Below are 14678 nucleotides of genomic sequence, written 5' to 3'. Positions count from 1 at the left end.
ACTGAAATTCAGTTTCAAGTAGCACAGCACCCACAGAAGTTGCAGAATGTGAGCAGAAATATACCAAATATACACAAATATAAATACAGAGAATACAAAAGGGATAAATAGAATAAATACGAATAAGAATACAAGGGAACGGCACATTTCAAGTATTGTGAGTCTATTACACCGTTGGATATTAACAAAAACTATCGCACAGTGAATAGGCACTACAGCTATTTGTTCCCCCCTCCTCTGTCCCTGTTTCCCCTCCCTCTCCCCTCCAGCGAGGAGTTAACAGTTTGATGGCGTGTGGGACTTTTTAAGTCTGCTGGTCCTTGACTTTGGGAGAAGTTTCAAGTTTTATTTGTCATATGCAAGTTAGCACAGGGTCAACATTGCAATGAAATGTGTTTTACGAGCAGCAGTCACTCAGCAGCATGATACAGTAGGAGAAAATATAATAAAATACAAAAATAGTAAGGAGCTAAATATTAGAGAGACATGGTAAAAGAGAAAAGATGACTAAATATATATGTATCTATAAATATAAATATATGTACACTAGTGATTAAATAAGAAAATCTTGAAAAGAAATATGACAGGAGGGTAGATGGGATATTGCACAGGAATGAGCAGCAGAAAATTACAGTATTGCACTTTAAATATAAATATCAATAACAATAAAGTGAAGTGACCAGTGCAGATTAAACACTTGTGAAGCTGCAGCTTCTGAGTGCTGTGTTGTGTGTGTTTAAGTGTTGTGGTTGAGGTGTCGTATGGCTTGGTGGTAAAAACTGTTTTTAAGTCTTGTAGTCGAGCAGACAGACTCCTGTAACGTCTGCCAGATGGTAACAAGGAGAACAGCTGATGTGCTGGGTGGCTGTGGTCCTTGATGATGCTGTGAGCTTTACGGAGGCATCGCTGGAGGTAAATGTCCTGAATGGCAGGAAGCCTCGTGCCAGTGATGTGCTCTGCTGCCTTCACCCTCTGTAGTGATTTACGGCTGCTAGCAGAGCAGCTTCCGTACCAAACTGTGATGCAGCTCGTCAGCAAGCTCTCGATCGTACACCTGTAGAAATTTGAGGTGATGTTGGCGTTCATGCTAAACTTCCTCAGCCTCCTCAGGAAGTAAAGCCGCTGGCGAGCTTTCCTGATAGCAGTGTCTGTGTGAAGGGTCCAGGAGAAGTCCTCGGTGATGTTGACTCCAAGGAACTTGAAGCTGCTGACCCTTTCGACCTCGACACCGTTGATGTGGATGGGCTGGTGTTCTCTGACTGGTCGTTTCCGGTAGTCCACTATCATCTCTCTAGTTTTGCTGATGTTGAGAGTCAGGTTATTTTCCAGGCACCACTCGTACAGCGCCATCACCTCCTCTCTATAGGCCGTCTCATCATTGCCTGTGATGAGGCCTATGATGGTTGTGTCATCAGCAAACTTGATGATGGTGTTGGACTCGTGTTTAGCAACACAGTCGTGTGTGAACAGGGAATATAGGAGGGGGCTAAGCACACAACCCTGTGGCGTACCTGTGTTTAAGATGAGTGATGAGGAGGTGTGCTGTTTGTGAGGAAGTTTAGAATCCATCTGCAGATTGGTGTTCCCAGCCCAAGGTCGACGAGCTTCGTGGCAAGTTTCGAGGGGATGATGGTGTTAAATGCAGAGCTGTAGTCGATGAAGAGCATCCTTGCATATGTATTCCCTTTCTCCAGGTGAGTGAGGGTGGTGTGCGTTGCCAGGGCGATGGCATCCTCTGTGGCTCTGTTTGTCCGATAGGCAAACTGAAGAGGGTCCAGTGTGTCAGGGAGGGAGGAGCAGATGTGACCTTTGACCAGCCGCTCCAGGCACTTCATGATGACTGATGTCAGTGCAACAGGACGGTAGTCATTCAGACAGGAGACCACTGATTTTTTGGGAACGGGAATGATGGTGGATGCTTTGAGGGATGTGGGGACCACTGACTGCCTCAGGGAGAGGTTGAAGATGTTGGTAAACACCTCTGCCAGCTCGTCTGCACACACTCTGAGTAGCCGGCCTGGGATGCCGTCTGGTCCTGGAGCTTTGTGAGGATTGACCTTTTTAAAGGTCCGTCTCACAGCTTCTGTTCTCAGAGTTAAAGTTGCAGCCTCACTGTCCTCCTGAGGGTCGAGGATCTGCTCTCTGTTGTCTGCATCAAAACGAGCATAGAAGTTGTTGAGCTCGTCTGCGAGAGATGCAGTGGGCTGAACACTGACTGTGTTGACCTTCTTGTAGTCAGTGATGCAGCGCAGTCCATTCCACAGTCGCCTGGTGTCAAAGCTGTGGTAGCTGGACTCCATTTTGTCCCTGTAGTCCTTTCTGGTCTTTTTTATGGACTTTCGGAGGTCATACCTGGCTGCTTTATAAGCATCAGCATCCCCGGAGTTAAAGGCAGAGGTCCGCACTTTTAGCTTGGCGCGAACGTCTTTATTTACCCAGGGTTTCTGATTTGGATATATGCAGACGGTGGTTTTTGTGATGATATCATCCATGCACTTTCCAATATATCCAATGACAGAGTCTGTGAGTTCATTGATGTTGCCATCAGCTGCATCCACAAATATCTGCCAGTCAGTTGTCTCAAAGCAGTCCTGCAGGACCTCCTCAGCCTCACTGTCCCATTTGTAAATAACCTTGGAAGCTGGTTTTTCCTGTTTCAGTCTTTGTCTGTATGCAGGCAGCAGCAGCAGGAACAATGGTCTGCCTTACCAAAAGCTGGGCGGGGAGGGGTTTGTAGCACTCTTTGAATGGAGTGTAACAGTGGTCCAATGTTTGATCACCTCTTGTGGGGAAGGAGATGTGCTGATAGTATTTGGGGAGAACCTTCTTCATGTTGGCTCTGTTGAAGTCTCCCAGCACAATAAAGGCAGCTTCTGGATTATTGTTCTCAAGTCCAGTAATGATGTCATACAGTTCGTCCATAGCCGTAGTTTTATCAGCATGTGGAGGAATGTAAACAGCTGAGAGGAGAACTGAGCTGAACTCCCTCGGGAGGTAAAAAGGCCTGACTTTAATGGTCAGTAGTTCGAGGCTCTGAGAGCAGTAAGTTTTTAAGATACACACATCTCTAGCCCACAAGGAGTTAACCATAAAGCACACCCCTCCTCCCCTTTTCTTGCCTGAGTCCTTCGTTCGGTCTCCCCGGTAAACAGTGAATCCATCCGGCGTGATGGCGCAGTCGGGGACGCTGGGCTCCAGCCATGTCTCTGTGAAGGCCAGAACGCAGCAGTTCCTGATGTCTTGTTGGTGTTTAATCCGTGCACACAGCTCGTCAAGTTTGTTGTCCAGAGACTGGAGATTCGCAAGCAGGATGCTGGGGAGAGGTGGCTTGCTGTTTCTCTGTCGCGTTCGGCACAAAACTCCGGCGCGTTTCCCCCTCTTTGTTTTCCCTCGACGTCGCGCGAGTAAACAAAGGATCCCAGGCACCAGAGCGTCCACGGAGTCGAAACCCGCTGTAAAGTCCGAACTGGCTGACGAACGTAGCTCCAAAAGCGTTTGTCTGTCATACCGAGTGTATGATCGCGCTGTGCGCACAGAAATTGAAAGCAGAACAAAATAAATAATAACATTTTTGCTTAGATGACTGGGAGCTCTCGTCGGTGCAGCCATCTTACGGCGCAACCGGAAGTACCGGAAGCAACCTGTCACTGAACAGACTCCTCTGGTTGTTTATGGCCGTGAGCAGAGGATGCAGAGGATGCCCAGCATGGTCCATATTGCACCGTAATTTTGTTTTTATATTAAAGTGCATGAAATGAGTCTTCAGTTGAATGTTTTTTAATAGGCAAAAAGTGATTGTGACAGGTGTGACCTTAGTTGGGGAACCGCCCCTGGTGGGCGGAGCTGGTCTTTGCTCCTTTTATAAGCTCAGGTGTGGGCAATTAGGCATACCTCAGCAAACCTGAAGCTGCCAGTGCTTGGTCCCAGTTGGGCAAGTTTGTGTTTTTAACTTCTTTCCAGGAAACTCTGTCAGAACGGTAGGTTACACAACAATGTACCACTTGAGCTTTGGTTGTTGTGGTCGAGGTTTACAGCTATTTGCACCCTTGTAGGTGGGAAACATTGCGTTCCCGTCAGAACAGGGTAGTGGACTTCACCGCCACTGACCCACATTTATTAGGGTGTGACGTGAACTTGTGGACAGGTAACAAAAACAATACAGTTGAGGAATATTCCTGTGTTTTACTGTCCAGTGTAAGCCATCTCCTGCCTTTTATTTACAGAGTATCAAGCTGCTGCTTTGCCCAGTGGATTTCTGACTGCGGGCACAGGACCCGACACATCAGTGTGTTTTAATTTGTTTTATTCTGATGTAATTTTGACTGCTGCGGCTGTCGATTTTATTTGTTTCTTGTTTTATTTTTCTGTATCAGTAGGCACCATAGAGATTGATTCTTTTAGTATTTTAACCCTTTTTTTAACCTATATATTGTCGCAGACGGTGAAGGCGCTGCAGGGAAAACAAATCCTTTTTTTGTCTCACCGCTTTTGCATGCCCAGCGGTGGGCCGGAGTGAAGACGGCACTGAAGATTTGTCTTTTTTTATAGAGTTTTGCCCATTTGGGGTGATGTGAGTTGCCGTCCTTTATTAACCAGTGTATTATGTCGATTTGTTCTTAAACAGTTCCCCGCAGCGCTTGTCCCGTCTCACGGGCAATCATACAGTTTTATTGGTTTTAATAAGGTAAAGTTTTTAATTGTTTTTAGGTGCCGCTGTTACACTGTTACTTTTATTTTGTATTAAAAATTTAATTCTTTTTTTAACTGACTGTGCGCCTACGGCTCTGTCCTATTTTAGATAGGGACCTACCACGGGTCACAAACTTAAATAAGTAAATGGCGAGTCAAATTTCTGTCTTATTTTTCTATTTTTGCTGATCCGAAAAGTGATCCGATCCGTGACTTAAAACCGTGATCCGATCCGAACCGTGAGATTTTTGATCCGTTGCACCACTAATAATAACTCACCACCACCTCACCATTTGGGTTTTCTTTACAGTTCCAACCTTTTATATTGAAATGAGCTGCTCATCCCTGTTTAGATGACCTGCATAAAACAATACAGAGCACATTGGGCTGAATATGGAGAGGAAGCATCACAGTACAGCTTCACTGAAGCATTAAAGTTGCTGATATGAAATGAGAAATGAAGCAGCCAGAGCTTTTTCATGAGTGGAAATCCACTGTGACTGTGAGCTGCTGCTACAGCCTCCAGATTAGCCAGCAGCTCATCCTGCTCAACATTGTCTCACCAACTTTAATGGAAGTGTGATGTTTTCAGCTGGAGTGATGGTCAGGGTGGCCTTCCTCTCCTCTTCTCCTCTTCCTCTTTCATTTGTAACGCCACTTCTGCTGCTGTCATTCATTTGGAAGTCCTGTAGCTGAGTTTGGGAGAGACTAACAGCCTCGGCAGCACAGGGGAGAAAGGCTGTAACACCACCACTTTACTCTGTTCTACCTGTCACATCATTTTATCAGGAAACAAATATGCTCATGTTTTTACTATGTTTGTCTTGAAGATGTAAGAAGATCACATGGTGCTTTTTATTATTGTGTTGGTTTGTTTCCTGTCTCTTGGATGGAGGCCAGCTGTGCGTGGCCCCTGGGCCTGTGGTCAGAGTGTGTGCTGGATAATCCGGCCCAGGATGAGGACAAACTGACATGGGATGAAATGTCTGTCACATAATTGAGCCTAATTTAAAAACATCCTCCATAAATACTGAATAATAACAATAATAATAAAGGATCAGAAGATGACTTGTTGGAATGAAAATGAGCTTGTAGTTTTTCTGCTTTAATAATGTGACTGGAAAAAGGTGTTGGACTTCAAATATGTCCATTTCTTTCACAATTCACCTTTAAAAGGGAAGCCATGTTGTTCCTTGAAGGAAACACACGACTTTGTCCTGTTTTTATGATGAATGTACGACTTTAATGTGAAACATTCAGAGTTTTTTCTCTTGTTGTGTTTGCTTGAAGCTGCTTCCTTTTGGCTTCAGCTGTTTGTAGTTTCCATTTTCTAAACTTCTACATTCTGAACCTTCTTCAGCTCTGAACAGATGATGAAACACTGAAGGATTTCAAGCACTAATAAACTTACATATTTCATTTTTTATTCAGATTGAAGGACTGTGATTTGTCAGAGATCAGCTGTGATTATCTGGCAGCAGCACTGAAATCCAACCCCTCGTATCCCAGATTGCTGGACCTGAATGGAACCTACAACAACCTGCAGGATTCAGGAGTGAAGCAGCTGTCTGTTCTTCTGGAGAATCCACGATGTCGATTTGAAACTCTGAGGTCAGTCACACGTTTTAGTTGTGCTGAGATGAATATGATGTGAAAGTTGTGCTGACACTGTGGATCAGTAGGCCCGCAGACCGCTATACAGGAAGTCTGGTTCTACTCTTTGTAGAACTTCTGATCCCTGATCCTCTGAGTCTGACTCGGTAGATAATGCAGAGTTCTGAGCTGATGCGGGTGAAAGGACTCAGGCAGCCTGACAGAGTTGATGTCCATGTCTTCCCTGCATGTCCTGATATACATAAACATGAGTATCCTTGCAGGTCAGATCTTATCAGTCACACCTGTTAGTGCAGCTCTCCTCTAGATTGTAGTGCTTGTTAAAGCACTCCTTAAAGTGCTTTAACTGCTCCTTAAATTTTAGGAGCCTGGACCGCAGACTCCAAGGGAAGTTATGACTTGGAAAGGCCAAAGCAACCTATTAGAGGTGTTTGCACTAACATAGATAAATACTCAGATTTAAATGGTAAATGGGCTGGTTCTTATATAGCGCTTTTCTACTCTTTCTGAGCACTCAAAGCGCTGTACACAACTTGTACATTCACCCATTCACACCAGCACATTTTTCTAAGTGCTATCTAAGTAACATTCACACACACATTCATACTCCGATGGATGCATCGGAGAGCAATTTGGGGTTAGTATCTTGCCCAAGGATATTTGGCATGCAGACTGGGGAAGCCAGGGATCGAACCACCAACCTTCCGATCAGTAGATGACCTGCTCTACCACCTGAGCTACAGCCACCCCCATTTACACCTTTATTGTCTCACAAAGGGTTAAAAAGTGAATGTGCACAGAGAGGTTGGTGGTGAGATGGGCACTTCCAGCACTGTTGATGTGTTCCAGATCAGTGTTCATGGAAATAATCCGGAGAGCAGGATTCCTTGATGAATGTCACATCTTCTTAAAGTTATAATCCACAGGGAAAACTGTGAAACTGTCGATCTCATATTTACTCAGCCAATCAGGTGTTTACATGCCCTTCACTGATCTCCAGCCCCACCTTATTATCACCCCCTCTCCCTCTTTTACATCTGAATAATCTTCACTTCACATTTCAGTCAGTTCAGATTTCATTAGCACGTTCACTTTAGCATAATCCATTTTAATCCAAACACCTTTCTCTTTAAACTCTGTTTGTCAGTCACAGTATATCCAGTACAATCCTCTTTTTCACTGAGTCACACACATTCAGAGATCAGAGTGTCCTGTGTGTGCTTTCATTCACTCACACTCACTCTCATATGGCTGAAGTCTGTTTGTACACAGGCTAATCTGGGACTCTCCACCATTTGACCCTAGAAATAAAGAAGCTTCTTGGATGAGAGGTGAAAGGTGAAACGTCTTCAAGAAACTTAAAGAAGTCCAGATGCCTTTTTTTCTAAGCTCTTTAGATGACTGCGAACCTTCACAGACACCTCATCAGTGTCACTCTCAGAGCTACCAGCCCTTTGCTACAATCACAAAGCTCTTCATTGAAATCAATGATATCAAAGCTGGAATCAAATGAGTCCAAGTCTTCTGCTGATTCAGCATCACATTCATCTTTGGTCCTTGTTCTGCATCCCCACCATGGACTTCATTCCTTTCCAAGCCAGCCTTGAGTGTCCTTTATTCAACTTATGCTCTGCTTTACTTTTAGACCTGATTTTAGCTGCTTTATCTCTCTTTCAACAAGTTTCTGTACCTCAATCTTTTTCTTCTCTCCCTCATAACAAGACAGCTTCTTCTGCCTGAGAAGATGTTTGAGTGATTTACTAATCCAGGGCTGATTTTTGGGGAAAATAGTTCCTGTTTTCAAAGTAATCCCCATTTTTCCCAGAAAAAATGTAAGTAGAAATAAATGATCTAAGTGAGAACATGAGCATTTAAAAAGGCTCTTCTGAGGCTGCTGCCAGCGGTCAAATCCTCCAACAAAGCTGTGTAAGTACATATGTGATCATAGCTTTAGTTTTTAAATGTTTATTCAAGTTAACACAGATCAGGTGGAACAACTCAAATAAAATATCAAAAATATTAAGTGGTCATCGGTACTCAGTTTGTTCAATACTGAATACAATGGAGCAAAAATTTTCCACATTTCTGAAATATTTCTGGGTGTAGCTGTTACCAAAGTGCAATTTAGACCTGGCCTGTGGTTGTTATCTAAGTGATGATCATCAATTCTACTAAAACAAATACAAAATAAAGAAATTTGACACATTTTGTTGATATCAAAAGCACACTGAACAATTCATTGTTGTTTTACTGCTGTTCTCTCTTCACTTCTTCTCCTCTAATTCTCTCCACATGTTGCTCTGCACAAGTGCTCAGTTTCCTGACAAAAACAAGATTAAATATTGCTAAATATAATAGTATCTCATTACACTTCAACATAAGTGTTTTATTTTTGTAATTGTTTATCTGTTATTTTTCAGACTGAGTCACTGTGACCTGTCGGAGAGAAGATGTGAAGCTCTGTCCTCAGGTCTCAGCTCTCAGACCTCTAATCTGAGACAGCTGGACCTGAGTAACATTAACCTGAAGGATTCAGGCGTGAAGCTTCTGTCTGAAGGACTGAAGAGTCCACACTGTACACTGGAAACTCTCAGGTGAGATCAAGCATTTTTCTTTCATCAACTGACAGAATTAGCAGATTAATAATAAGGCAGTCCTCTAATAAGAGGAGAAGTGGAGGTGTTTTGAAGGGCAACATACTCTAATGTTAACAAGACAGGAAGTAGCTCCTGGGTACTGCTTCCTTTGTTATTGTCTAAGTAGAAACATGATGGTGAAACAGTGATGAGTTTGCAGAGGTGAATCCACAGCACACAACACAACAATGCTGTTGCGTGCTGAAAGCAGACTTCTCACAGATTCTGAGACTGCAGGTTTCATCACTGTCAAACCAAAATTCACTGAACCAGCAGTAAATGAACGTCCAAAACTGCGCTTCATGTTTAAAAAAACAGATGATCAGGGGGATTTGTGTTTACATCTTTTTTGTGTAATCTGTTCACCTGCTGTTTTAGCTGTTTGGTGGTTGTTGAGATGGTTTTGTGAACTTTTAGCTGAGATTCTGACATTTCTGTAGATACCACACATGTCTAATTACTTTGTATAGCATGAATGGCCACAACGAGGTTTTTAACAGTAAGAAAAGTTGTAAAACTTAAGAAAATATAGTTAAAAGTCCAAAACCTTCTACGTCTGGACGCTTGTGGAAAGGAGCAGATCAAACGAGTAAAGAATTACGTTATAATTATAAATGGCTTCAACAGCACATTCAGGTCTGTGAGACACTGAGCCGTGGCTCTGTGCTATATGCACATATTTCTGCATCTCTGCCATTCAGACACACTTTATATATGGTTTATTTTATGTAGTATTCAATACTGAACTGTACATTTAGTCTTTTTAAAGGCAGCAATTTTTATTCAGTGTTTTCATAAAAGCCTTATTTTTATCCATTTACTGCTATTAGGAAGAACACACGTGAGGTTTAAGACCTGGACGAGTTTGAAACCTTTTGTCCTCCACAATGGAAAATGGTTAGAAATAAAAATGGGTCTCACTTTAGCCAGCTCCTAATTTTATCAGTTCTCTCAGCGTCTCCTGTATATCTCCTATATAAATTTTACACTCAGCTTTGTGGTCTCCAATATCACTGAAATGCAGCCAGATGCTGCTCATTTTTCCTTTTCACTCTTTCCTGACACGCTTGCATTTCAATACAGCTCCCATTTCTCTGTGTACCTGGTCTATACCACTACCCTTGCTGTCTATGGGAAATTTCCGTCTTCTTTCACATAATGGCATGATCCCAGTCTGTCTCTTAAAGTGTTTGGCCACATGGTTTGCTCATCAGAATAAAATCTCAGCCATGCTCACATTGATTATCAGCAAGCCTGAAAATTCATCAATATTTGACATATGAAATTATCTCAAGGGCTGGATTTGGCCCACGGGCCATATGTTTGACACCCCTGGTTTACACGGTTTGGTATTCAATGTACAAGTGAGTTAGCTCTCAGCTAACTAGCAGACAAGCTAACTGCTGGGACTGCGTCTTTCTAACAAGAGCGTCAGACACTCAGACTGGTTTTCTTTGTGGATGATCATGTGTTCTCACACTGATCCTTCATGCTGATGCTGCCATCCACCCACTGCTCCTGGATTCCTCATCATCATCTCCATCAGCCCTCACAATACTCCACCTTCATCAGCTTCATGTTCAGGAGCCTGGATGGACAGTAATTCTTTCCATGAAGTCAAACAGCAGTGAGAAATGAAAGACTGATTCATTTCTATTTAGTCTTGTGGATGGTCGTGAAGGACCTCAGACATCCCAACAACAGACTGTTCTCTCTGCTGAGGTCAGGAAAGCGATTCCGCTCCCTGAAGACCAACACAGAGAGACTGAGGAGGAGCTTCTTCCCGCAGGCGATACGGTCTCTCAATCACACCACCACACAGTACTGACCCACACATATAGTTCTTACACATACACTGGACATTCTGGACATTGTTTTGCACTTCATCACTTAAACCACTTTAAGCATATTTGCACTGCACAAGACACTATATAATGTGGATTGCACAACACTGGACATTATATTCCTCATTTCCAGTTAATATTTGTACAGCTGCTGTTATTGTGTGTGTGTATATATATATATTTATATTTATATTTCTTCATACATTCTTATATATTTCTGTACTGTGTATTTTGTTGTACAGTTATTTTATTTTCAACTTTAATTTATATATTTTATCTTATTCTTTCCCAGTTAAATTTACCCTTAATTCTAATTTGTGTTGTACAGTTATCTCATTCTTAACTTAATTTTTATATTTTATTTTATTTTATTTTATTCCTTCCTGGTTAAATTTAGCCTTTTTTATTTTCATATTTATTTCCTATCTTATTCATAGCCTTCTCTTTTTTTTTCTTTAGGTCACGAGCAGTTGTCCAAGCATTTCACTGCATATCGTACTGTGTATGACTATGTATGTGACAAATAATAAAAATTTGAATTTGAATTTGTGATGTGCAGCTTTGTTCAGAGCATTAAGGCCCAGCAAAGATTACCGAGGTCATAGAGTCCCTGATGAAACCTGTGTGCTTATAGAAACTGAAACCAGATGAACCAGAATAGAAGGACATTAAAATGAAGTGTCAGCTACACAAAGGCAAAGCTATTCAGTTGGTCTGAGTTATTTAAATGGAGGATGGAGTCAGACTTTAAGCTGCTGGACTCAGTCACTATATCCTGTTCTCCTCATAGAACCTGGACACACAGACTCACCTGTGACACAGTGACACACAGTGTGGGCTACACCCACATTAGAAAGTGGATCAGTCACACTTGTGCAATCATTTGTTGTGCTGGGAAACCATGAACACTTTGAATCGCCATTAATGGCTTTGTTACAGCAACATTCAATCATGAGTTCAAAAGTAGTGTATTGTGTACTTATTTTAATAGTACTGCAGTATGAGAAGTGCAACATTCAGTGTGCAGAAACAGATCAGGTGCTTTCTAACAGCAGTGTTCCCTTTAACACAGCAGCAGTTCAAATATTTCTGTCAGTCTGAGCTGAAACATGAATCTAATCAAATATCAAATCAAAGTTCTTTGCCTCTGCCAGGACGTTAACATTTGATCTAGTTTTTTACAAAGTTCCCCTCAGCGTCCAGAGTCACCAACATACCTTTGATCAAAAGCAAGTGAACATTTATAAATGTGTGTTTTCAGAACAGGAACCAGCAGAACTATTGTTCTGTTATCAGGGAGCAACACAAACGCTCATCAGCTCATTTACTGTGCAGGACTTTGAGTGTGTGAAGTGTGTGTTTGTGCTGGATTTCCTTTGGAGAATCTCAGTCAGAAACAAGACAAAGAAAAACTCTTTCAATAGTCCAGGTTGAGTTGACAACATGAACTGCATTTATCTTCCTCTGACTTGACATTTTCTTCCTCCTCTGCACCGAGACAGCTGCTAAGACTCACAAGCTCATTGACATTTTCTGATGATAAAGAAACTCTCTTCTTCTGTACAATATGAGCAGCAACAGAGAACAAGCTTTCACAGGTACAGATGTTGCAGCTGTGGCCAAGTACATGTGCTGCATGTTGGAGCAGCACTCTAATGGACAGGCCTCTGTACTGATGGTGGGCTCTGCTCTGTATCCTCCACACTGTTCTCAGCTTCCTCCTGTTCACAATCACACTCTGATGAAGCACCAACAGGGCCAACTTTTTCTCTGGTGGCTCGGATGTTGTTGCTTCCACAGGTTTCTCTCCAACAACCCTCTGTTCCTTCAGTAAGTTCAGTAAGATCTGAGTAAACACTTGAGCTCCTTGAATCTGGCTCCAGTGCAGCAGCAGTTTTCACATATACAATGTTGGCATTTTCCTTGTGTGTCTCCAGGTCTGTTCTGAATGTAGACTTGAATTTGACCATGTAGGCGGGGTCATCATCTGAGCTCTCCATCACCTGAGAGAGATGACAAAACAATCACAGAGCATGAAACCAACGTTTCTCCTCCCAGAAGTTCAGTCACAGACCTGCAACAGAAACAAGAATCAAAGATTCAAATGATGCAGAGCATTCATTTACTTATATCCACAAACATGTCCTCTACATATTCATGCTGTATTTACACACATATACAGAGGCTGTTTGTCTCTCACAGACAGGACACTGAGAAATACATCATGTTAAATATACCTGCAGGCTTCCAGCTGTGCACTTTGTCCCTGTTAGCTGTGATTGCCATGGCAACCTTGGTGTTGTGCGCGATGCAGGGACGTGTTCAAAGGCAGACGTCTGGCAGCAGCATCATATTTGATGCACTATCTGTACTGAGTGTGCTGACTTTATTTCAAATGTCCCACTGCTGTGCAACATGAATCACATGTTCTGCACGTTTCTGTAACTCCCAGGTAACCATGGTTACCCAGCTATGTCCAGTAGTCTCCAGAGAGACCAACAGCTGGTTCATGTTGTAACACCGTGGCTTTCGTAGTCTCTCCTTTTTCTACAGCTCATGTGTTCTTCTTGTGATGGTGCGTCTTGAGGCTCATACATGCCGTCATTTGTTGATCCTAAGAACGTTCCTCAGACCGACTTCTTCAACAACACTAATCGGCCTGAAGTTTGTAGCTACTCACTTCACTGTGGCGTTTGTTAGCTTGTCTTTCTTTGGTTTATCTAGACTCCTCCCACAAGCTGATCCAACGTAGTCTGCCCAAGCCTCCCACCTCTGTTTGTTTGGGTGGTTTGTTTGCTGCCATCAACAGCGTGTAATGTATTTAAGTGATACTTCAGACTTGAAGTACTCCGACGATAAAAAACTCAACTTTGCTTAAAAATAACTTTAGTTGTATCAAAACTGCCCTCTGGAATAATTAGACTTTGGTGACAAACTGATGTGATCTCCATGTTTCCTTTGTTGAACTGTGGGCGAGTGTCAGAACTGAATGTACTGAGTAACATGTAGAGTTTAAATATGTGTCTAGAGCTGGGCGATATATCGAGTTTTTAAAAAATATCGATATATTTTTATACGAGATATAAGATGTGACAATATCGTTTATATCGATATAGTCTATGTTACCTTATAACTATACTTGTGGAGCCGCAAGTTTGCCTCTCTTTCGTCCACTTTTGTCTTTACGCAACATTACTCGGCCTCGCCCCTCCTTCACTGAACACAACTCCCCCTCGTCCCCCATCGCTTCACCTGCAGGAAGCGACAAGATGGACACGGCAAATCTCCTTTAACGAGTTACTGCACATCGCTGGACGGCGTCAACGTGTTAGCTAGCTAACCACGCTAACAAGCTAACCACGCTAACGCCATGCAGCCCAGAGGCGCTACACAGCCTAAAATCCTTTCATTTTCTCAAAAGTTGACAGCGCGCCTTATGTATGAATTCTGGTTGTGCTTGATGGCCGCGAACTGATTTTATGTGGAACACGGCGCTCAGCAATCTGTCAAAAAATATTTTAGTACGACTTTGCTAAGCTACGGAGCTGCACCGCTTGATGGATTGTTAGAGCATTACGGCTACCGAGCAGCCTCGCGGAGTGATACGTACTGTGCTTCAACGTAATATTACCCTACTGTATATAAGGACCATAAATGGCACCTGTTAAGAGACGTGGTTACGAAGAGGATTTCAAACTCAGTGCTGTCACTCACACAGTAGAAGTTGGGAACAGAGCAGCTGTGAAATCTGTCTTTGTTACTATGCTCTGCGTCTTTTAGTTTACATTTTGACTGCACAATTGTGAGCTTTTTGTTATGCACAAAAACAACATTGTTTTCTTTTATTTATGGAGCATTATTATTTAATAAATGTTCATAATTTATTTTTGAGTAA

The 14678-nt window shown here is 42.5% G+C and overlaps 1 protein-coding gene across 1 annotated transcript in view; it reads left to right on the top strand.

The window, feature by feature from the left end:
- The window catches only part of LOC102787331 (uncharacterized), a 526954-nt gene that overhangs the window by 75518 nt on the left and 436758 nt on the right, over positions 1-14678 (top strand). The window contains exons 14-15 of the mRNA XM_087838425.1: positions 6121-6300; positions 8724-8773. Coding sequence (XP_087694551.1) covers positions 6121-6300; positions 8724-8773 — 230 coding nt within the window. The remainder of the gene's footprint in view (positions 1-6120; positions 6301-8723; positions 8774-14678) is intronic.

This window comes from Neolamprologus brichardi, chromosome 3 (genome assembly GCF_056152115.1).
Source record: "Neolamprologus brichardi isolate AB-2024 chromosome 3, ASM5615211v1, whole genome shotgun sequence".
Classification (NCBI taxonomy): Eukaryota; Metazoa; Chordata; class Actinopteri; order Cichliformes; family Cichlidae; genus Neolamprologus; species Neolamprologus brichardi.
The sequence above is the reverse complement of the archived record's forward strand: the minus strand, read 5'-3'. Positions and strand labels throughout refer to the sequence as shown.